This window comes from Piliocolobus tephrosceles, chromosome 17, assembly GCF_002776525.5.
Source record: "Piliocolobus tephrosceles isolate RC106 chromosome 17, ASM277652v3, whole genome shotgun sequence".
NCBI lineage: Eukaryota > Metazoa > Chordata > Mammalia > Primates > Cercopithecidae > Piliocolobus > Piliocolobus tephrosceles.
The window spans coordinates 53842376-53866162 of NC_045450.1; the positions used below are offsets into that span (position 1 = coordinate 53842376).

The 23787-nt window shown below is 44.1% G+C and overlaps 1 protein-coding gene across 2 annotated transcripts in view; it reads left to right on the top strand.

Moving 5' to 3' along the window:
- TANGO6 (transport and golgi organization 6 homolog) overlaps window positions 1-23787 on the top strand; it is a 264852-nt gene that overhangs the window by 142696 nt on the left and 98369 nt on the right. For both annotated transcript variants that reach the window (XM_026456487.2, XM_026456488.2), the window contains exon 15: window positions 4969-5109. In XM_026456487.2, the coding sequence (XP_026312272.1) occupies window positions 4969-5109 (141 nt within the window). The remainder of the gene's footprint in view (window positions 1-4968; window positions 5110-23787) is intronic.

A 23787-nucleotide genomic window follows, 5' to 3' on the forward strand; every position in this document is an offset into this window, starting at 1 on the left:
TTCTTTCTTTCTTTCTTTTTTTTTTTTTTTTTTTTTTTTTTTTGAGTTGGAGTTTTCGCTCTTGTTGCCCAGGTTGGAGTGCAATGTTGCAATCTTGGCTTACTGCAACCTCTGCCTCCTGGGTTCAAGTGATTCTCCTGTCTCAGCCTCCCAAGTAGCTGGGATTACAGGTACCCACCACCACGCCCAGCTAATTTTGTATTTTTAGTAGAGACAGGGTTTCTCCATGTTGGTCAGGCTGGTCTCGAACTCCTGACCTCGGGTGATCCACCCGCCTCGGCCTCTCAAAGTGCTGGGATTACAGGATTACAGACGTGAGCCACTACATCCAGCCTAACATTTTTTTAGTTATGTTACTTCACCATTATTCTATGCATTGCCTCCAAAAAAAAGTTCAGAATGCTTCTGTGAACTCTTGCCAGTTTGGATTCAGTTTTACCTTCTCTGTATCTCATCTATTATACCACATCCTAAAATGTATAGCTAGTTTCCTACGATCAGAATGGAAAGAGGTCTCTCTCACACAATCGTTTGGGTCTCATTGCCAAAGGGATTGATGTGTGATGTTTTCTTGAATCTTGTGCTGACCCAGAAATTACCCCATTTTCAAGTCACAAAGGAATTAGCAAGTGTGATGGGCCCATGGTCATGTGAAGGTTATGGCCATGCTTCCACAGAGTGTCAAAGTACAGAAAGTTTTTTCGAAATAAATAAAAACAGCCACACAAAATCTCATCCCTTTCATTTTTATACATTGTTAACCATCATGTATGACTCTCTTCACTGCTTGATGAGTAAAGGGGGAAACTACTCTTATTCTCCGGGGATTTATAAACTCATAGGTGGCACCTGTATCCTAGAAGGTAAAGCTCAAACAGCCAGCCATTTGGCAGCCGTCCGTGGAGCAGGCCAGCAGGAAGATAAACAATTGCTAGTAGACCTGGGACTGTGGGAAGCAAGGAAACTGCGCTTTGCTTTGGCAACCTTTTTATGGAAGACCGGGAGAGCTAAAAGCTCCCTAATGAGTTTAAAGTTTAGCATTATAGGAAAAGCAAAAAAAAAAAAAAATCTGAAAAATTATTGTTAATCTGAAAAAGGGTGTGTTAGGATTCTTTTAATTGAAAAACAGTCAAACTAGCATGAGCATTAGAGGGTGTTTATTGGCTTTTGTATCCAGAGAGTCGAGTGGGTAGAGTACACCTGGGTCCAGGAGCTGAAAAGATGCCACCGGGTCTCTTCCTCTTCTCCCTCCCTCTCGGGTGGGCTCTCATCTGTGTTGGTATCATTCTTGGGTGGGCTTTTTCCACATGGTGGCCACTGGCAGCTCCAGGTTAATCTTTTCAGTGGGTGGTGGGGAGGGGAATGTATCTTTCCCAGTAGTGTCAATGTGGGTTTCAGGATCGAATCTCATTCCCCATTCCTGAACCAATCATGGTGGTGGGGATGGAATGGAAGATCCTAAGTGGCCAGCCTGGGATACAAGTGGACACCTGGACGGGGAGAAAGTGGGTATAGTTAGCCCACTCCAACCACACAGACCGAGAGTAAGAAAGGGATATTTCTCCAAAAGAACACCATAGTGTTGTTACCAGAAGAGAGAGTAGATGCTATGTGTAATCACACGTCTGCCCACTACAGAGAGGAAGTCCAGAGCTCTTTTGGCCAGGATAGTATGTTCACAGAAGTAAATGACTGTTCTCTGCTAAAGACTAATGAGAGAAAATAGGAATAAACAACAGTAGGAGGGAGTTTAGTAATAGGTTTCAGAAAAGCTAGAAATAGGTCAAAGTTGTATAAAGCAAATCCCATTTTTCTACTGTTTTCCATTACAAAGTCATAGGGAAACACCCACCAGACTTTCTGAGTTGAGAACTCATTTTAGAAAGTAGTTATGGGCCGGGCGCAGTGGCTCACGCCTGTAATCCCAGCACTTTGGCAGGCCGAGGAGGGCGGATCACCTCAGGAGTTCGAGACCAGCCTGGCCAACATGGTGAAACCCCGTGTCTACTAAAAATGTAAAAATTAGCCAGGCTTGGTGGCAGGCACCTGTAATCCCAGCTACTCGGAGGCCGAGGCAGGAGGATTGTGGACCTGGCTAATTTTAAAAAAAATATTTTTATAGACATGGGGTCTCCCTGTGTTGCCCAGACTGGTCTCAAACTCCTCCCCTCAAGTGATCCTCCCACCTCAGCCTCCCAAAGTGCTGGGATTACAGGTGTGAGCCACTGCACCTAGCCCCCTCTTCGTTCTCATAGCAAACAATTCATTTACCCTTAAGCCTCAGACAAATTTTTCTTTTTTTTGAGATGAAGTTTCGCTATTGTCGCCTAGGCTGGAGTGCAGTGGTGCGAATCTCGGCTCACTGCAGCCTCCAGCTCCCGGGTTCAAGCGATTCTCCTGCTTCAGCCTCCTGAGCGAATCTCCTGCTTCAGCCTGGGGTTACAGGTGCCCGCTACCACGCCCAGCTAACTGTTTATATTTTTAGTAGAGATGGGGTTTCACCGTGTTGGCCAGACTGATCATAAACTCCTGACCTCAAGTGATCCGCCCACCTCGGCCTCCCAAAGTGTTGGGATTACACACGTGAACCACCGCGCCCAGCTGACGCAGACATTTTTTTTCTTTTTTTGAGATGGAGTCTCGCTCTGTCGCCCAGGCTGGAGTGCAGTGGCCAGATCTCAGCTCACTGCAAGCTCCACCTCCTGGGTTTACGCCATTCTCCTGCCTCAGCCTCCCTAGTAGCTGGGACTACAGGCGCCCGCCACTTCGCCCGGCTAGTTTTTTGTATTTTTTTAGTAGAGACGGGGTTTCACCGTGTTAGCCAGGATGGTCTCGATCTCCTGACCTTGTGATCCGCCCGTCTCAGCCTCCCAAAGTGCTGGGATTACAGGCTTGAGCCACCGCGCCTGGCCCAACATTTTTTTTTTTCTATGCTACAATATTCCATAACTCCATGTTGAACCCCCAAGGACTTCATCATTTTATATAATAGAGTGAACTACTACTACAGTGTCACATTTTGGCGACAGTGTTGTGCCACAACGTGAATCTCTCTTAAGAGCAGAGCTTCTGCTTGCATAAGATTGGACTCTGGATTGGAAGTGTGGCTTAGGACCACATGCAGAGGTGTTGGCTTAGGACCACATGCAGAGACTTCCCAGGCTCTTTGGAAGCAAGGAAAGGTGGGGGTGGGGAGGGCAGAAAGGAGGATGGGCAGACAGGTGCAGCCCTCAGCAGGTGCTCCGCCTTCACAGCTCAGCAGATGCGGCGGATAAGAAGCCCAGTGAAGAGTGTGGATGTGATTTAGAAGAGAATGGAATCACAACCTATAACATAAAAGGCTGCACATAGACTTTGCCTGCAAGGCTGTCAGTTTAAACATGAGAATGGTAAAGTTAGATGAAAAATAAGTATAGATTTCTTAAGCATTTATATTACTTCTTCCCCATCCTCTCTTTCTTAATTCCTGAAATTTATATCAGGACTATATATTTGAACCCTTTTTATTCATCCATCCATTCATTCATTCATTCATTTAGTAAGTAGTTACTGAGCACCTGACACGTGCTAGGACTCTTCTAGGCATTGGGGATACAGCCAGGAACAAAAGAAAATCCTTGACTTTATTATAGAGTTCACATTCCAAGGAGGAGAGCAGACAATAAGGAAATACACAACCTGTCAGGTGATATTAAGTGCTAAGACAAACGAAGCAGGGTGAGAGGGGTAAAGAGTGGCAGGGGAAGGAGGCTGCCGTTTTAGATGTGACAAATGTGATCTGTGAGCAGAGACATGATAGGGTTTGGGAGCAAGCTGTGAGGCCACCAGGAGGAGCAGCCGATGCAGAGGGGAAGTGAGACCGACTCCTCCTGGCCAAGATCACTTGGTCTACTGGAGAATAGCAAGGAGGCCAGGAAGCAAGGGAGAGTGTTAAAAGATGAGATCAGAGAGAGAACAAAGGAAGGCAGTTGCTGGGGACTGCTCATATTCAGGGGAGAAGGGAACCCACTGAGGAGTCTGGGCAGAAGAATGAAGGGGCCAGACTTATGATTCAAACCAAATAGCTCCAGCTGCAATGGATGAAAAGAGTAGAAGCAGGGAGACCAATGAGGAGATTACTGGAAAAACCCAAAGCAGAGTTGATGGGCCAGGGTGCTTGAGGTAGAAGTGGATTCTGATCCTGGAACCCCTATTTCTACCTATTCCTTCTTTACTTTTTTTCTTTTTCCTCACTGTTCTTTACAGTGTGTAACCTTTTTCCTGTTCTCTGCCAAATACTAATGAGAGAAAATAGGAATAAACAACAGTATAGACATGAATCATATAATTTGTAGTTACATAGTTTTGAGGCCGACCAGGGGTTTTGTTCTGGATCTGTCTAGTCACCTCTCACCTCCCTGCCACCCCTATAAAGCTTGCTGAGTATGGGGCTGGGCTCAGATTATGATAACACTGTTCCAGGCTACACATTTAGAAGGCGCTGGTGTGGATGGGAGAGAGGATCAGCAAGTCCTACGAAGGGGAACTCAGGGTCAGGGTCTTCCCTGTTTCTGTTGATTAGGAAACAGCCATGAGCTTAGATCTAATATTGATCATGTCCAGGATGCTCTGAGAATGTTTCCTTGTGGAAATTGCTCCCATCACTGGCTATCCTACAGTGGAAAATTATACAGGAATAGAGAACTACAGCAAAGGCAGGAGGCACTGCCTGGATCATAGAACATCAGTGCTGGGAGTGACCTTAGAGATGGTATCAGGCTGGGACTAGAGAAACGCAGGAGTCTCAACTACCAGGCCCATCTTCGTTCCATTCACTATGCTGACTTTCCAAACAACAGGCGCCCTTGCTGGAAGAGCTGTAGAGACGGTTTTCAGCATCTCTGTGTTCATCCCATCACAGAGTGACTGGTTTATTTGCCTTTCGATCCTAAACAGTAATGCATCCTTTCTTTTTGTTTTCAACCCTAGGGGTTGCCCTGCTCTCAGATGTCTATCCTGAGAAAATCTTGCCAGACCTGTTGGCTCAATATGACAGCAGCAAAGACAAGCACACACCAGAGACCAGAATGAAAGTCGGGGAAGTCCTGATGCGAATCGTCAGGGCGTTAGGTGAGTTTTCTTGTTCCGTCCACCTGGAAAAGGACGGAGGATCAATACAACTTTGAAACCAAAGCGTGTGTACCTGGGGGCTTGTTATACTAGCGTGGTGAGGGCAGTTTGAGGACTGGGATGAACTACTACCCATTTAGGAATTTAGGAAATATGGGCCGGGCGCGGTGGCTCAAGCCTGTAATCCCAGCACTTTGGGAGGCCGAGACGGGCGGATCACGAGGTCAGGAGATCGAGACCATCCTGGCTAACACGGTGAAACCCTGTCTCTACTAAAATACAAAAAAAAAAATTAGCCGGGCGTGTTGGCGGGCGCCTGTAGTCCCAGCTACTCGGGAGGCTGAGGCAGGAGAATGGCGTGAACCCGGGAGGCAGAGCAGGGCCTCAGCTCCCACCGGGGGGCGGAAGGGCAGAACGGCGGCCCTATCGATACTCCGTCTCAAAAAAAAAAAAAGGAATTTAGGAAATATTCAGATCCCTACTATGAGACTGAAAGCAACGATGTCCTTTTTTTTAAAACTGCTTAGTCTCTGGCCAGGTGTGGTGGCTCATGCCTGTAATCCCAGCACTCTGGGAGGCCAAGGCAGGTGGATCACCTGAGGTCAGGAGTTTAAGACCAGCCTGGTCCACATGGTGAAACCCTGTCTCTACTAAAAATACAAAAAATAGCTGGGTGTGGTGGTGCACACCTGTAATCCCAGCTACTCGGGAGGCTAAGGCAGAAGAATCGCTTGAAGCTGGGAGGCAGAGGTTGTGGTTGAGTCGAGATTGTGCCACTGCACTCCAGCCTGGGCAACAGAATGAGATTCCGTCTCAAAAATAATAACAACAAAAAAACTGCTTAGTCTCCTTCCCTGGGAGCTGTGTTGGGCCCTGATTTTCAGTGGAGCTGGAATGAGAAGTCTCACACTTGAGCAAAAAGAAGAGGAATGTCAGCTGGGCACCATGGCTCACGCCTGTAATCTCAGCACTTTAGGAGGATCGCTTTAGGCCTGGCAGGAGTTCAAGACCAGCCTGGGTAACATGGCAAAACCCTGTCTCTACCAAAAATTAGCCAAGCATGGTGGCACACACCTGTAGTCCCAGCTACTCAGGAGGCTGAGGTAGGAGGATCACCTGAGCCTGGGAAGTCGAGGCTGCAGTGAGCAATGATTGTACCGCTGCACTCCAGCCTGGGCAGCAGAGCAAGACTCAGAATAAAGAAGAGAAATGTCAAGCAGGGAAGGAAGGGTGCGGACTCTTGCTGAATGTCTGCTGCGTGCCAGGTTGTCCATATGTATAATCTCATCTAATTTCCCAACAAATCTTGTAAAGAGGCCGTTACTAAACCCATTTTACAGATGAAGAAACTGTAGCTCAAACATATTCAGCATTGTCCAAGACTCATTCAGCTGGTAAGTGATAATGCTGAGAATTGAACCACCAACTTGAAGGAAATTGCTCTAGGCTGTATAAGCTGAGAGTAGTAGTTAAGGGATAGGCTCTAAACTTACACTGCCTCACTTCAAATCCTGAACTGCCGCTGCTTTTTTTTTTTTCTCGGTAGAGGTGGGGTATCACTGTGTTTTCAGGCTAGTCTCAAACTCGTGAACTGAAGCAATCCTCCCACCGCAGCCTCCCAAAGTGCTGGGATTATCAGCATGAGCCTTTCTGCTTCTTATTGTCTGTGTGATCAGTGAGATGTTTCTTTCTTTTCTTTTTTTTGTTTTTTTCAAGACAGGGTCTTACTCAGTCACCCAGGCTGAAGCGCAGTGGCCCATTCATGGCTTACTGCAGCCTGAACCTCCTGGGCTCAAGTTATCCTCCCTCCTCAACCTCCTACATAGCTGGGACTACAGACGCATGCCACCATGCCCTGCTAATTTTCTATTTTTTGTAGAGACAGGGTCTCACTATGTTGCCCAGGCTGCTCTCAAAAATTCCTGGGCTGAAGCAGTCCTGCCTCGGCCTCCCAAAGTGTTGGGATTACAGGCATGAGCCATGGTGCCCAGCCCTCTATTTCACCTCTATTAGAACCTTCGTATATATGCCTCTTAGCCTTTATCCTTCTACTTCAGCCACTTGAATAGCTGGGACTAGAGGTACATGCCAACACGCTTGGCTAATTTTTGTATTTTTGTAGAGATGGGGTTTTACCATGTTGCCCAGGCTGGTCTTGAACTCCTGGCCTCAAGCAGTCTTCCCACTTTGGCTTCACAAAGTGCTGGGATTACAGGCATGAGCCGCTGCACCCAGCCAGAATGCGGATATTAATAACACTTAACTCGTAGGGGTGTTGTAAAGATTAAATAAGGTAATTCTTACAGTGCTATTTGGCATACAATAAGGGCTCAGTAAAATTTTATTTTTGCCTATACAAAAATTTAAACATTTTTTAAAGATTAAAAATGGAGGAAGACAAATATTTTTTGCTGTTTATTGAGTGCTCATATGAAGCTAGGAGGTGGGACCCTAGGGAACAAGGACAAAGAAAACAATAGTTCATTCTGAAGAGAGAAGTTAAATTAAGATGAATTTCTCCATAAATCAGCAAGTACACTTTGGATATTTTTATACTGGGCTGTATAGCATAGAATTGAGAGAAGATTCATTTCTTTAACCTGTGCTCTATAGACTTAACCATTAGCTGTCACACTGAATATCACTAGAAGCCTTAAAATAAGGCAAATCAATCATACAGGTGAGAGCCAGTGGTGTACAGTATCCATTTGAGCCAGCTAGCTGCCATATTGAATTTTGAGAATGAGGTTCCGTTTTAGGGCTGTGTTCTTGTCATGCATGGCCTATATCAGATTGTGTTATAATGTATAGCTGTTGGTGGTTAATATTTGGCTTAATAACAGTGCCACACTTCTTTTATTCTGAAATTATATCAGCACTTCTCAGGTACTGCTGTATTTGTCCTTGGCTTTTTAGTAATTCCATTATATACTCACTAGCCTGTTATCGAAGGCAGAAAAAGAAGATACAATCTCAACTTCAGCTCGGGCAATTTGTCTGTGAGCTCTAGTAAAACTTGTAAATTTACTCTTTATCCGGTAGAGGAAGATTTTGGAGAACAAAGTGGAGGTGGGGTAGCTTTTTGCCACTTGCATCAGGAGATCACACTGAATTCCTCCCTCATCAGCATGTCAAAGGATTTATAGAAATTCCATATAGCCATGCACTGTTTTTATGGACATAGCCCTTAGTTTTCCTAATTTCTAGGTGACTGTTCTGGCTAAGGATGATAGAACCTAGGTCTCCAACCACTTAAATCCTTTTATCAGTGAAAGGAGAATTACTTGAGAGTGAAATTTATTTTATTTTTTTTCTGACCAATGGATTCATATCACAGAGAGTGAAATTTGTTTGTTTGTGTGTTTGTTTATTTATTTATTTTTTGAGATGGAGTCTTAGCCGAGTGTGGTGGCTCACGCCTGTAATCCCAGCACTTTGGGTGGCCAAGGCGGGCAGATCACGAGGTCAAGAGATCGAGACCATCCTGGCCAACATGGTGAAACCCCATCTCTACTAAAAAATACAAAACTTAGCTGGGCATGGTGGCACGTGCCTGTAGTCCCAGCTACTCAGGAGGCTGAGGCAGGAGAATCTCTTGAAACTGGGAAGCAGAGGTTGCAGTCAGCCGGGATTTCACCATTGCAACTCCAGCCTGGCAACAGAGTCCGACTCCGTCTCAAAAAAAAAAAAAGATGTCTGTCATCCAGACTGGAGTGCAGTGGCACCATCTTGGCTCACTGCAACTCCGCCTCCTGGGTTCAACTGATTCTCCTGCCTCAGCCTCCCGAGTAACTGGGACCACAGGCCCACACCACCATGCCTGGCTAATTTTTGTATTTTTAGTAGAGACAGGGTTTCACCATGTTGGACAGGTTGGTCTCGAACTCCTGACCTCAGGTGATCCGCCCGCCTTGGCCTCCCAAAGTTCTGGGATTACAGGCATGAGCCACCGCACCCAGCTGAGAGTGAAATTTAAAAATACTTTTCTTTCTAAGAAGAAAGATGAACTTTCTATATTTGCCTTATTTCTCAATTTGAATCTAAAACATGCCAGACAAGTACACCATTATAAGAAATCATTCTCTCACAGTAGGTGTGAAGGGTGTACCACTGCGATTATCAGAGCTGAGAAGAATATAAACCATACACAGACAACATCAACATGTATTTTCTCTGGTAGACCTCTACCTTTGGGATGATAAACACTAAAAGTACATATTTCAGAGTCCCTATTGGCCAGTCCAAATGATTTCCTGGGGTGAGAGTGGAGGTGGGGATGCAGGGCTGGATACAGTTGAGGTGAGGCCTCACTCCTCCTTACATACTCTTATAAATAGCCCAATTTCCAAAACAGCCTTCTGGCATGTCAAAGCAAATTCCACTAATTCTCAAAGTTCCCTTCTTTGTATAGCGTACTCTTCAGAGTGTCCAATTGTAAACACAGCCTTAGCTTTAACTGCTAGTTTCTGTTTCACATCATCAACTTGTCCCGGTACATAGATGAAGTGGTGTGTTGAAATCCTTTGAGTAACATTAAAGCCCGTTTTGACAACATAGTCAATATTCTTAGTTTTCTAGTGTTGTGGAAATGCTGTGAACAGCCGCTTGGTAAGGCTTCTCTCATAAGTCCCCTAGTTCCATCAGCCTAGGCCTTGCTGTCTCCCCACTTCTACCTCTTCTCTGCAGTGGTGGGAGTTGGGAGAATGCGGCCCACCCGTGGGAGCAGGGTGCAGTACACTATGTTACCTCTCTCATCATGCTAGTTCCCTAGCCACACTACTTGTCTTCCTGCCACTAAATCATGGTGCAAAATCAGCAGGAGCTTTTTTTCTTTCCATTAAACAAAATTGAGGTAGTACATATATACAGTAAAGTACATGTGATTTTATTTTATTTATTTATTTATTTATTTATTTATTTATTTTTTTTATTTTTTTATTTTTTATTTTTTTTTTGAGGCGGAGTCTCGCTCTGTCGCCTGGACTGGAGTGCAGTGGCCGGATCTCAGCTCACTGCAAGCTCTGCCTCCCGGGTTTATGCCATTCTCCTGCCTCAGCCTCCGGAGTAGCTGGGACTACAGGCGCCCGCCACCTCGCCCGGCTAGTTTTTTTGTATTTTTAGTAGAGATGGGGTTTCACCGTGTTAGCCAGGATGGTCTCGATCTCCTGACCTCGTGATCCGCCCGTCTCGGCCTCCCAAAGTGCTGGGATTACAGGCTTGAGCCACCGCGCCCGGCCTATTTTATTTATTATTTATTTATTTATTTATTTATTTATTTATTTATTTATTTAGTTTTTTGAGATGGAGTCTTGCTCTGTCGCCCGGGCTGGAGTGCAGTGGCCGGATCTCAGCTCACTGCAAGCTCTGCCTCCCGGGTTTACGCCATTCTCCTGCCTCAGCCTCCGGAGTAGCTGGGACTACAGGCGCCCGCCACCTCGCCCGACTGGTTTTTTGTATTTTTAGTAGAGACGGGGTTTCACCGGGTTAGCCAGGATGGTCTCGATCTCTTGACCTCGTGATCCGCCCGTCTCGGCCTCCCAAAGTGCTGGGATTACAGGCTTGAGCCACCGCGCCTGGCCTATTTATTTATTTATTTTTTGAGGCAGGGTATTGTTCTGTTGGCCAGGCTGGAATGCAGTGGTGCGATCATGGCTTACTGCATCCTTGACCTGTCAGTCTGATCCACCTCCCTCAGCTTCCCGAGTAGCAAGGACCACAGGTGTGCACCACTATACCCGGCTATTTATTAAATTTTTTACGGAGATGGGGTCTCGCTGTGTTTCCCAGGCTGATCCCAACCTCCTGGGCTCAAGTGATCCTCCCACCTGCACTTCCCAGTGCGCTGAGATTAAGGTGTAAGCCACAGCACCCAGCCTGAAGTATATGAATTTTTTTTTTTTTTTTCCTTGAGATGGAGTCTTGCTCTTTCGTCCAGGCTGGAGTGCAGTGGTGTGATCTTGGCTCACTGCAGCCTCCACTTCCCAAGTTCAAGGGATTCTCCAGCCTCAGCCTTCTGAGTACAGGCACTTGCCACTGCGTCCAGCTAATTTTTGTATTTTTAGTAGAGATGGGATTTCATCGTTGGCCAGTCTGGTCGCAAGTTCCTGACCTCAGGTGATCCACCCACCTCAGCCTTCCAAAGTGCTGGGATTACAAGCGTGAGCCACTGCACCCGGCCCAGGAATATTTTTGAAGATATCCATTGCTAACATGTCTTCCAGAGAGGTTGTGCCAGTTTATATTATCAATGTTTGTCTGTACCCTCAAAAGTACGATATAGTCTATGTATTATCATTTTAAAAAATCTTTATCAAGAAGATATATAAAGGAAGGCTAAGTTGTTTTTATTTCCATTTATTCAATTGATAAGGTTAAATATTTTTCCATATATTGACTAGCTAAGATTCTGTATATGTGGAGGGTATGCATGTGTGTGTGAGAATTACACATTCTAGGTTCTAGTCTGTTGTTTTTTCATTATGGTATCAATTTTGTTTTTTGACTTTTTTTTTTTTTTTTTTTTTTTTTGAGACAGAGTCTCACTCTGTTGCCCAGGCTGGAGTGCAGTGGTGCAATCCCAGCTCACTACAACCTCTGCCTGCCAGGTTCAAACAATTCTCCTGCCTCAGCCTCCTGAGTAGCTGGGACTACAGGCATGTGCCACCATGCCCAGCTAATTTTTTTTTTTGGTATTTTTAGTAGAGATGGGGTTTCACCATGCTGGCCAGGCTGGTCTTGAACTCCTGACCTCGTGATCCGCCCACCTTGGCTTCCCAAAGTGCTGGGATTACAGGTGTGAGCCACTGCACCCGGCCCTTATTTTTTAATTTTTAAAAATTTTATGTATTTAAATATCTTGAACCATTGACATTTATATCGTAAATAAGTTCTTTTAGTTTCATTCATATTTTCTGTTTCATTTTGTTTTTGACACACAGAAGTTTTTAATTTCAATGAAGGTAAATCTATCTTTTCCCTTATGATTTTTCTCTTATATAGAGAACAGTTTTCTCAAACCATGATTACATAAGTATGAATCTCTCTCTCTCTCTATATATATATATATAGATTTAAATATATACATAAATCTATATATAGAGAGAGAGATTTAAATATATATATAAATCTCTCTATATATAGAGAGAGAGACAGATATATATATATATATATATTTTTTTTTTTTTTTTTTTTTTTGAAATAGGATCTTGCTGTGTTGCCTAGGCTGGACTTGAACTCCTGGGCTGAAGCAGTCCTCCTGCCTTAGCCCCATGATTAGCTGGGATTATGCACATGAGCCACTGCACCTATAGTTCCAGCTACTCAGGACTCCAAGGTGGGAGGATCGCTTGAGCCCAGGAGTTTGCAGTTGTTATGAGTAACTGGAACTATAGGTGTGTGCCACCACTCCCAGTGAGGCTTTATATATTTTTATGTCTACGTTTCAATGTAGAAAATATTGTAGAAGGAGGCTGGGCACGGTGGCTCACGCCTGTAATCCCAGCACTTTGGGAGGCTGAGGCGGGCAGATCACGAGAGCAGGAGATCCAGGCCATCCTGCCTAACATGGTGAAACCCTGTCTCTGCTAGAAATACAAAAAATTACCAGGCGTCGTGGCACGCGCCTGTAGTGCCAGCTACTCGGGAAGCTGACACAGGAGAATCTCTTCAATCCGGGAGGCAGATGTTGCAGTGACCCAAGATCGCATCCCTGCACTCCAGCCTGGGCAACAGAGTGAGACTCTGTCTCAAAAAAAAAAAGAATTGTGGAAAGATTTTGGTTTAGTCTCTTTTATTTAAGGAATAATTTAGGAGTTTTTGTACTCCTAGAAATTTAATCTTAACACGTCGTTAAATTACCGATCATTCCAAATGTTTTTCCATCTGTTTCCTCTTATGTGGTCCAATGTCAATGTTGACAATAACTTGTGGATTGTTACATGTCATTGCATTTCTTTTTCTTTTTCTTTCTTTTTTTTTTTTTTTGAGACAGAGTCTTGCTCTGTTGCCCAGGCTGGAGTACAGTGGCGTGGTCTCAGCTCACTGCAACCTCCGCCTCCCAGGTTCAAGCAAATTCTTCAGCCTCAGCCTCCTGAGTAGCTGGGATTACAGGCATGCACCACGACACCTGGCTAATTTTTGTATTTTTAGTAGAGACGGGGTTTTGCCATGTTGGCCAGGCTGGTCTTGACCTCCTGATCTCAGGTGATCCACCCGCCTCGGCCTCCAAAAATGCTGGAATTATAGGTGTGAGCAACTGCACCCAGCCCATTGCATTTCTTAAAACTTCTCTTAAAATATAACATATTTTCTGTTTAGTAATATGTTCCTGATATTACTATTACTGCGCCCAAGATAATGGATTGGTCATTGGGATGTTACTTGGCAAATTGAATTAAATCAAAAGGGATTATTAAATGCATCTTTGTGGGTATTTCCTTTTGCAATTGCCTAGAGAATTAATCTGATCTGCTGTAGACCACACTCCTTTTTCACATATGCCTGATTTGGAATGCTCCAGAATTCAAAATGTTTTGAGCACTAACATGACACACTCAAAGGAATACTCATTGGAGCATTTTGGATTTTAGGATTAGGGATGCTCAACCAGTATATATTCTGCAAATACTCCAAACTCCAAAAAAATTCAAAATCTGAAAAACTCCAAAGCATTTCTGTCCCAAGTGTTTCAGATAAGAGATACTCAACGTATGTCTTCTCTTTCTTTGGCAATGTCTGGAGACACTTTTGGTTGTTAGAACCGGCTGGGGAGGGGATTATTATGGCATGTAGTAGAGGCCCAGGATACTGCCAGGCATCCTAAAATGCACAGGATGGCCACCTACAGCAAAGAAGATGTGGCTCAAAATGGCAGTAAGGCCCCTGTTGAAACAGCTTGTTCTAGAGCCCATGTGGGCCATTCTGTTTCTCTCAAATGTGTTAAATCCAGGGCTGCCACATATAATTATGCAGGTCGTTCACTGCTGTTGTATAAACCCCTAGGGTCCTCATTATATGAATGGCATGCCCTGGCCCTGGAGTTGTATAATATACAACCTATGCAGTCATCCTGCTGGCCCTAACTAAATTCTAGCCTATCTCATATCTTTTTTTTTTTTTGACAGAGTCTCACTTTGTCGCCCAGGCTATAGTGCAATGGCACAATCTTGGCTCACTGCAACCTCTGCCTCCTGGGTTCAAGCGATTCTCCTGCCTCAGCCTCCCAAGTAGCTGGGATTACAGGCACCTGTCACCATGCCCTGCTAATTTTTATATTTTTAATAGAGACAAGGTTTCACCATGTTGGCCAGGCTGGTCTTGAACTCCTGACATCAGGTGATCTGCCCACCTCAGCCTCCCAAAGTGCTGGGATTACAGGTGTAAGCCACTATGCCCGGCCTTTTTTTTTTTTTTTTTTTTTTTTTTTGTAGAGATAGGGTCAATTACAGGTGTGAGCCACCACGCCCGACCTTTTTTTTTTTTTTTTTTTGTAGAGACAGGGTCTCACTATGTTGCCCAGGCTGGTCTCCAACTCCTGGGCTCAAGCAATCCTCCCACCTTGGCCTCCCAAAGTGTTGGGATTACAGGCATGAGCCATGGTGCCTAGCCCTCTATTTCACCTCTATTAGAACCTTCGTATATATGCCTCTTAGCCTTTATTTCCTATCTTTTAATAGACCATAAAATGAACTAAAATATATTTTTATTTTTATTTTTATGTTTATTTTATTTATTTATTTATTTTGAGACGGAGTCTCGCTCTGTCGCCCAGGCTGGAGTGCAGTGGCCGGATCTCAGCTCACTGCAAGCTCTGCCTCCGGGGTTTACGCCATTCTCCTGCCTCAGCCTCCCAAGTACCTGGGACTACAGGCGCCCGCCACCTCGCCCGGCTAGTTTTTTTGTATTTTTTTTAGTAGAGACGGGGTTTCACCATGTTAGCCAGGATGGTCTCGATCTCCTGACCTCGTGATCCGCCCGTCTCGGCCTCCCCAAGTGCTGGTTTACAGGCTTGAGCCACCGCGCCCGGCCTTTATTTTTATTTATTTATTTATTTTGAGACAGAGTCTTGCTTTGTCACCCAGGCTGGAGTGCAGTGGTGTGATCTCAGCTCACTGCAAGCTCCACCTCCCGGGTTCACACCTTTCTCCCGCCTCAGCCTCCTAAGTAGCTGGGACCACAGGCACCCGCCACCACGCCCGGCTAATTTTTTTCTTTTGTATTTTTAGTAGAGATGGGGTTTCACCATGTTAGTCAGGATGGTCTTGATCTCCTGACCTCGTGATCCGCCCATGCCTCCCAAAGTGCTGGGATTACAGGCGTGAGTCACCGTGCCCAGCTAAAGTATATTTTTAAATTATCCTTTGCATTTAGAGAATATTTCATGTTCTTGCTAATATTTATTTCTCCTCCAAAGGGATCAGAAGAGAAAATGAAGTTGCTTTTTTTTTTTTTTTTTTTGATGCTGTGTTGCTCCTGCATCACTTCAGGATGCCTCAGATTTGCAGGTCTTGTTATTTCTTTTTTTTATTTTTGTTTTTTTAGAGAACAGTACCCAGACTGGCCCCAAACTCCTGGCCTCAAATGATCCTCCTGCCTTGGCTGCTCGAAGTGTTGGGATTACAGGCGTGAGCCACCGCACTAGGCTGAAGTTAACGTCTTATTTGTATGTGGCTCTCATTTGGATCTCCAGCTTGGGTCAGAAATCCTTGATGGAAAAACAATTTATGTCCACCTCTGCCCATAGTAACACTCAAATACCCTCTGAATTCTAATTTAGTTTCCTGTTTTTGTCAAGTTCTAAGTCATATAAATTCCTGGGTTATTTGGTTGCTCTTTCTAATGTTCAAAATTCTTTATCTTGAAAACACTTATTATTATTATTTTTTCTTAATCCTGGGGATGGGACATTAATGTAGTCCAGTTCAGAAACATTAATTGAGTAGCTACTGAGTGGTTGGGTTCTGTGCCTGTAGCTGGAAACAGGAACATGAAAAAACAATGGTCTCTTCCTGCAAGGAGCTTATCATTTAGAAGGAGAGGTCAACTCATGCACAAATCGCATTGGTAAGAAGCCTGGCCCATGGAGGGAGAGGCCTGTATAGAGTATTGTGTGGCACAGAAGAAGTGGTCATGTCTGTCCCTTTTCTTCTCCAAACCCTGCAGTTGAGTGTGGCACAAGGCTACATCAGTTCCTTATCATCATCATAGCACAGCAGGTCCGTTTTTAAAAAATAACTTTTGTAGGGCCAGGCACGGTGGCTCATGCCTGTAATCCCAGCACTTTGGGAGGCCAAGGCGGGGAGATCATGAGGTCAGGAGATCAAGACCATCCTGGCTAACGCGGTGAAACCCTGTCTCTACTAAAAATACAAAAAAAATTAGCCGGGCGTGATGGCGGGCGCCTTTAGTCCCAGCTACTTGGGAGGCTGAGGCAGGAGAATGGCATGAACGCGGGAGGCAGAGTGAGCCGAGATCGCACCACTGCACTCCAACCTGGGTGACAGAGCAAGACTCCGTCTAAAAAAAAAACAGAAAAATAGCTTTTAAATGATAGTTTTCAGAGATTTCCATAAAAGTGAGGTTGGAAGTGTGAATAATTGGATACCAGTCTGGGAGTTTAGCATTCAGGATTTCAGCAGCAATAAGTAACAGTCAAGCATTAGAGCTCACATATTTTTAAAGAAGAAATTTTCATCAAAATTCAGAGGATCAAATGAAATGCTCCCTGCTGAGTCTGCCTAGGCTGGCATCAGTGTATTTCAATTCAACAAACATTTATATTAATATAAATGGAAATACTAATATGGCCAGAATGGAAGGTTGAAATCCAGACTAAGTAACTCTTTTTCCTTTCTCGTTTCTCTTTTTCTTTCTCACATCAGTTTTGTGATGGCTATAACTTATTACTGATATAATAAAGGGAAGGGAAAAGTCTATAGATTGAACTAGACTTCCTACTTATATTAGACAGCATGGATTTTTTTTTTTCCCAAGATAGGATCTTGCTCTGTTGCCCAGGCTAGAGTGCAGTGGTGCCATCACTGGCTCACTAGAGCTTCCATCTCCTGGCCTCAAGCCATCATCCCACCTCACCCTCTCAAGTAGCTAGGACTGTAGGCATGCATCACCATGCCCAGCTCATTTTTTTATTTTTTGTAGATATGGAGTCTTACTATGTTGCCCAGGCTGTTCTCAAACTCCTGAGCTCAAGTGATCTGCTTATGTCAGCCTCTCAAAGTGTTGGGATCACAGGTGTGAACCACCATACCTGGCCCTGAAAAATGTTAAAAGTATGAACAAGAAAATAATCACCTATAATTTCACTTGGGAGTAACCACTCTTTGTTTACATTTTGATGTATTTTCTTCAAGCTTTTTGTTTTTCTCAGAATTGTAATTACACTGTATGTATTTATACTGCTTTTTTTTTTATTGGTTAGCATTATTTGTAAGTACTTTCCTATGTCATTAAATATTTCTTTGTTGTTGTTAATTTTTTTTTAATAGAAATGGTGTCTCACTATGTTGCCCAGGCTGGACTCCAACACCTGGGCTCAAGTGATCCTCCTACCTCAGCTTCCCAAAGGGTTAGGATTACAGGCGTGAACTACCATGTCTGGCCTATTTCTTGAAAATATAATGTTGGAGGCCGGGCGCGGTGGCTCAAGCCTGTAATCCCAGCACTTTGGGAGGCCGAGACGGGCGGATCACAAGGTCAGGAGATCGAGACCATCCTGGCTAACCCGGTGAAACCCCGTCTCTACTAAAAAATACAAAAAACTAGCCGAGCGAGGTGGAGGGCGCCTGTAGTCCCAGCTACTAGGGAGGCTGAGACAGGAGAATGGTGTAAACCTGGGAGGCGAAGCTTGCAGTGAGCTGAGATCCAGCCACTGCACTCCAGCCCAGGCGACAGAGCGAGACTCCGTCTCAAAAAAAGAAAATATAATATTGACTGTGTTATAATCTAATTATATAACTACCTGAATTTATTATACTTTTATTTAATAATCTCTGGGAACATATTTAATTAGGTTGTTTCCAGTTTCTTACTGATTATGACGAGTGTGCTGTTGATTATTATTCTTACATGTAACTCCTTTTGGTGATTCTTTGGTTCTTTCCTTGGAATTGGTTTCTACAAGGGAAGTTATTAGGTCAACATATACCTCTTGATATTTAGCACCGGCTGGGTGCAGTGACTCATGCCTGTAATCCTAGCCCTTCGAGAGGCTGAGGCAGGCAGATTGCTTGAGCCCAGGAGTTCAAGATCAGCCTGGACAACATGGCGAAACCCCATCTCTACACAAAAGTACAAAAATTAGCTGGGGGTCGTGGTGGCAGGCGCCTATAGTCCTAGCTACTCAGGAGACTTAGGTGGGAAGAACACCTGAGCCCTGGAGGTCAAGGCTGCGGTGAGCCACGATTGTGCCACTGCACTCGTAGGTGACAGAGACCCTGTCTCAAAAAACAAATTTTTAAAATTTAATTTATAAAGATACTTAGTGCTGGGCGCAGTGGCACAAGCCTGTAATCCCAGCACTTTGGGAGGCCGAAACGGACGGATCACAAGGTCAGGAGATGGAGACCATCCTGGCTAACATGGTGAAACCCCGTCTCTACTAAAAAATACAAAAAAACTAGCCAGGCGAGGTGGCGGGCACCTGTAGTCCCAGCTACTCGGGAGGCTGAGGCAGGAGAATGGCGTAAACCCGGGAGGCGGAGCTTGCAGTGAGCTGAGATCCGGCCACTGCACTCCAGCCTGGGCGACAGAGTGAGACTCCATCTCAAAAAAAAAAAAAAAGATATTTAGTGCCAAGTTGTCCTCCTGAAATGTACAGTCTTTTCAGCAGTGAATTAAACTGCTAATATCTCATAGAGAAAAACTATTTCACGGCTTCAGACTAAATGTTTTTCGGGTTTCGTTTTGTTTTGTTTCTCTTCTGACACCTTTGGTATAGACTAAATGTTTAACCCTGACCAGCCATCTCCAAAATGTGCGGCTTTGCTCCCAGAATCAAGAAACCTGTCAGAGGAGGTGGGTGGGTGGAAGCAGGGAGAGTGGGACTGAGGGATACATGACTCAGTGTGAACCTTTGCTTCCCTGGAAGAGCAACTCAGAGCTGGTGGTGTCATCATGACATACAAAGAACAGTACTTCTTAATTATTTTTAGAGGCAGAATGTAGCCTTGTAATCAGCAAGCTGAGACAAGTTCCAGTTTACTCTAGGCCAGAGACTTCTAAAAGTCAGAACAAAAATAGCCAGATTCATGTTGCTCCATCTGAAGAGTTTGCTTTTAGGAGAGATTGGGAATTCATATTTTGAATGAAGACTGAGGGGTGAGAAATAAATCTCTGATCTCTTCTGTTGTATGCCACGGTAAGTAGAGTGACCCCCAGGAATCCTGAGGCAAAGCAGCTCCTCAGATTACTCTATATTCTAGGAAAAGGGTGAGTCCTAGGCTTTATGGGGTGTTTCCGGCTGTAAAACACCCTGATTCAATGTGCTTTGTCAGCTCTTTTCCATGTCACCTGCTTGATTTTTGTGTTTTAGTTTAGCAATCACTTTACCCCTTCAGTTCATCCGTGCGATGAGTATCGGATGGCCCCAGGTCTCTAATGGTTCATGCAGCTCCAGAATGAAGCCATAATCCAATTTTAGAAAACCTATCATCTGGGCTGGGCGTAGTGACTCACGCCTGTAATCCCAGCACTTTGGGAGGCCCAGGTGGCAGATCACTTGAGGTCAGGAGTTCCAGACCAGCCTGGCCAGTATGGTGAAACCCTGTCTCTACTAGAAGTACAAAAATTAGCCAGGCGTGATGGCACACACCTGTAATCCCAGCTATTCAGGAGGCTGAGACAGGAGAATTGCTTGAACCTGGGAGGCAGAGGTTGCATTGAGCCAGGATTGCGCCACTGCACTCCAGCCTGGGGATAGAGCGAGACCCCTATCATCTGTCTAGAGTGGAGAAAATTCAGCCCCAAATTCCAACCAGTTGAAGAAAACAAAGGAAAATTGAGTAATTGGATTTGTCTAGCAGGCTACTGTGAGTTCCAATTGGCTTCACCTGGTAATTAAGATGAGGGAGAAAGTTTTAAATAGCTGCATATTTATAGGCTGGCCATACCACAATTGACATCATTTATTCAACCATTCTTCTGTGGATGGGTATTCACTTTTTTCTATTTTTTTCCCTGTGATATACAGCACTGCAATATACATTCTCATCTATGTGTGCCAATAAAAATATATTTTTATATGTGTATATGTTGTATACATGTACATGTTAAAGTATTAGAACCTTTATTTCTTTTGGGTTGATATTCACCAAAGTGGAATTACTGTGTCATAGGTTATTTATATTTTAAATTGTTTTGTTTGTTGTTGTTTTTTGGGGTTTTTGAGACAGTCTTGCTCTGTCGACCAGGCTGGCATGCAATGGCATGATCTCGGCTCACTGTAGCCTCTGCCTCCTGGGTTCAAGCAATTCTCATGCCTCAGCCTCCCGAGTAGCTGGGACTACAGGCATGTGCCACCATTCCCGGCTAACTTTTGCATGTTTAGTAGAGACAGTGTTTTACCGTGTTGCCCAGGCTGGTCTCGAACTCCTGGGCTCAAGCGATCCGCCCACCTTAGCTGAATTATAGTGCTGGAATTAATAGGCATGAGCCACTGCACCCAGCCTTTAAATTGTTTATATACTAACAGATCTTTTCCTAAAATTTTAAGTGACACGGGGCTTTTTAAGCCATCTGCTATGTCTTTTGTCAAATAAAGAAAAATATCTTTTGAAAACTGTGTTTGTTCAAAGTGAATGGATGAAGAAAGTCCTCCTTTTATATTATTTTGTTGTTTGTCCTGATAGCATTGTGGGAAAAGTGTTTTTGTGGGTTTCATTTGTATTTTCCTGGTGACTTATACTGAGCATCTCTTTGTGAAGCAACTGTTGAGATCTTTTTGCATTTTTTAGTTGGGCTAGTTATCTTCTTATTACTGAGTTGCGAAGGTTCTTTATAGGTAGTGGAACCTGTCTTGACCCCACATCTCCTTCTATCAGCCTCGTTATCTGGTCTCCTCCAGAGTAAAATTCTTGGAAAAACTTGTCTGCCTTGCTGCCTCTACTTTCTCCCTCCCCCTTTTCTTCCTGGGTCACTCTAATGGGTCTTTCATCCCCAACATTCCTTTATCTGCCTAAATATTGACAAGCCAGTGATCAGTTATTCCTCCTCATATGACTCGACTTTCCAGTAGCACTTGATATGTTTGACCACCCCTGCTTTTTGAAACGCCTTCTTCTCCAGGCCTTCCTGACAATTGACTTGTCTATTTCTCCTGCCACCTCAGGGCTGCTTTTCCTCAGTTTTCTTTGCTGGCTCCTCCCCCACTAACAGATCTCTCAAGTTTGGAGTTCCCCAGGGCTCTGCCCTTGGTCCTCTTCTCTGTTCCATGCACATAGTGCTACTCAAGACATTAACTTTTATGAAGCCCATTTTATAAGTGTTTTTAATAGAAAGTGTGTACTTTATTTTGTCCTAAGAAATTTTTGTTTACCTAATGTGACCATTTTCTCCCATTTTTTTTCTAGAATGTTAATTATCTTAGCTTTTATGTTTCAGTCTATGACTTGTTTCAATTTTTCAATTTAATTTTTGTGTTTGGTAAATGGTTAGAGTTTAAGTTCTTTTTTTTTTTTTTTTTTTTTTTTTTTTGAGACAGGGTCTCATTTGTTCTGTCTCCCAGGCTGAAGTACAGTGTTACGATCACAGCTCACTGCAGCCTGAAACTCCAGGGCTCAAGTAGTCCTCCCACCCCAGTCTCCCAAGTAGCTAGGACTACAGGTGTGCGCACCACGTACAGCTAATTTGTTTTTTGGTTGAGGGGGGACAGGATGTCACTCTGTCTTCCAGGCTAAGTGCAATGGCATGATCACAGCTCACTGCACCTTGACCTCCTAGCCTCAGGTGATCCTCGCTCCTCAATTTCCCAAGTAGCTGGTACTGCAGGTGCATGCCAACACACCTGGCTAATTTTTGTATATTTTGTGGAAATTGGGTTTCACCATGTTGCCCAGCTGGTCTTGAACTCCTGGGCACAAGTGACCTGCCCACCTTGGCCTCCCAAAGTGCTAGGATTACAGGCCTGAGCCACCACACCCGGCCTGTGGTTCTTAATCTCAATTTTTGGCTTAATAGCTCTTCTTCTGTTTAAGTTTTTTTTTTTTTTTGAGACGGAGTCTCGCTCTGTCGCCCAGGCTGGAGTGCAGTGGCCAGATCTCAGCTCACTGCAAGCTCCGCCTCCCGGGTTTACGCCATTCTCCTGCCTCAGCCTCCAAAGTAGCTGGGACTACAGGCACCCGCCACCTCGCCCGGCTAGTTTTTTGTATTTTTTAGTAGAGACAGGGTTTCACCGTGTTAGCCAGGATGGTCTCGATCTCCTGACCTCGTGATCCGCCCATCTCGGCCTCCCAAAGTGCTGGGATTACAGGCTTGAGCCACCGTGCCCGGCCTCTTCTGTTTAATTTTTTAATCCCCATTCTAGGACTTTACACATATATTAGATCTTTTTCTTCTTGTTCTTGTTCTACAAGAACAGGCTCTGTTCAATTTTTTTTTTCAGTCTTTTTCTCTCTCTTTTTCAGATTTAATAGTTTCAATTGATCTATCTTTAGGTACATGGACTCTTTCCTCTGTCATTGTTATTTCACTATTTAACTCATCCAGTGAATACTTTATTTTCAATATTGTGTTTTTCATTTCTAGAATTTGTAGTTGGTCCTTTTCTATTTTCTGTTTTTCTGTTGAAATTTCCTATCTTTTTGTTCATTAGAAGTGTATTTTCCTTTATTTCATTAAGCATAGTTATAATAGCTGCTTTAAAATCCTTATCTGATAACTAAAATATCTGGGTCATTTTAGTGTTGGCCTGTTGATTGTCTTTTTCCTTGAGAATGGTTTATATTTTCACATAATTAGAAGGTTTGGATTCTGTACTAGATATTATGAATATTACATTGTAGAAACTGTGGTTTCTGATATAATACCCTGAACAGTGTTAAATTTATTTTGTTTCTTTTTTTTTTTTTTTTTTTTTTTGTGAGGTAGAGTCTTGCTCTGTCTCCCAGGCTGGAGTGCAGTGGCACGATCTTGGCTCACTGCAAGCTCTGCCTCCTGGGTTCACGCCATTCTCCTGCCTCAGCCTCCCGAGTAGCTGGAACTATAGGCGCCCGCCACCACGCCAGGCTAATTTTTTGTATTTTTAGTAGAGATGGGGTTTCACCATGTTAGCCAGGATGGTCTCGATCTCCTGACCTCATGATCTGCCCACCTCAGCCTCCCAAAGTACTGGGATTACAGGCATGAGCCACCACGCCCAGCCATAAATTTTTGTTTCAACAGGAAATTAGGCTGAAATGGTAAACTTTGTCATGCCTGTGGTGGGCAGCAGCTCAAATCTCAGTTCAGTTCTTTTAGCCTTAGCTGCATGCTGCTTTGAGTCTACTGTATGCATGGTGAATTTTAGCACATTTTTCTGAGATCCAAGAGATAAAATAGGGAACTGTATTCACCCACCCGAATCTTTATCTTATTCATGATCTTCATCCTGCTTGTTTTCTGCTTTGGAGTACATAAAATTAAAAGAGATGAAATCTTATTCTTTCTCTTTTTCTCTCTTTCTCTCTC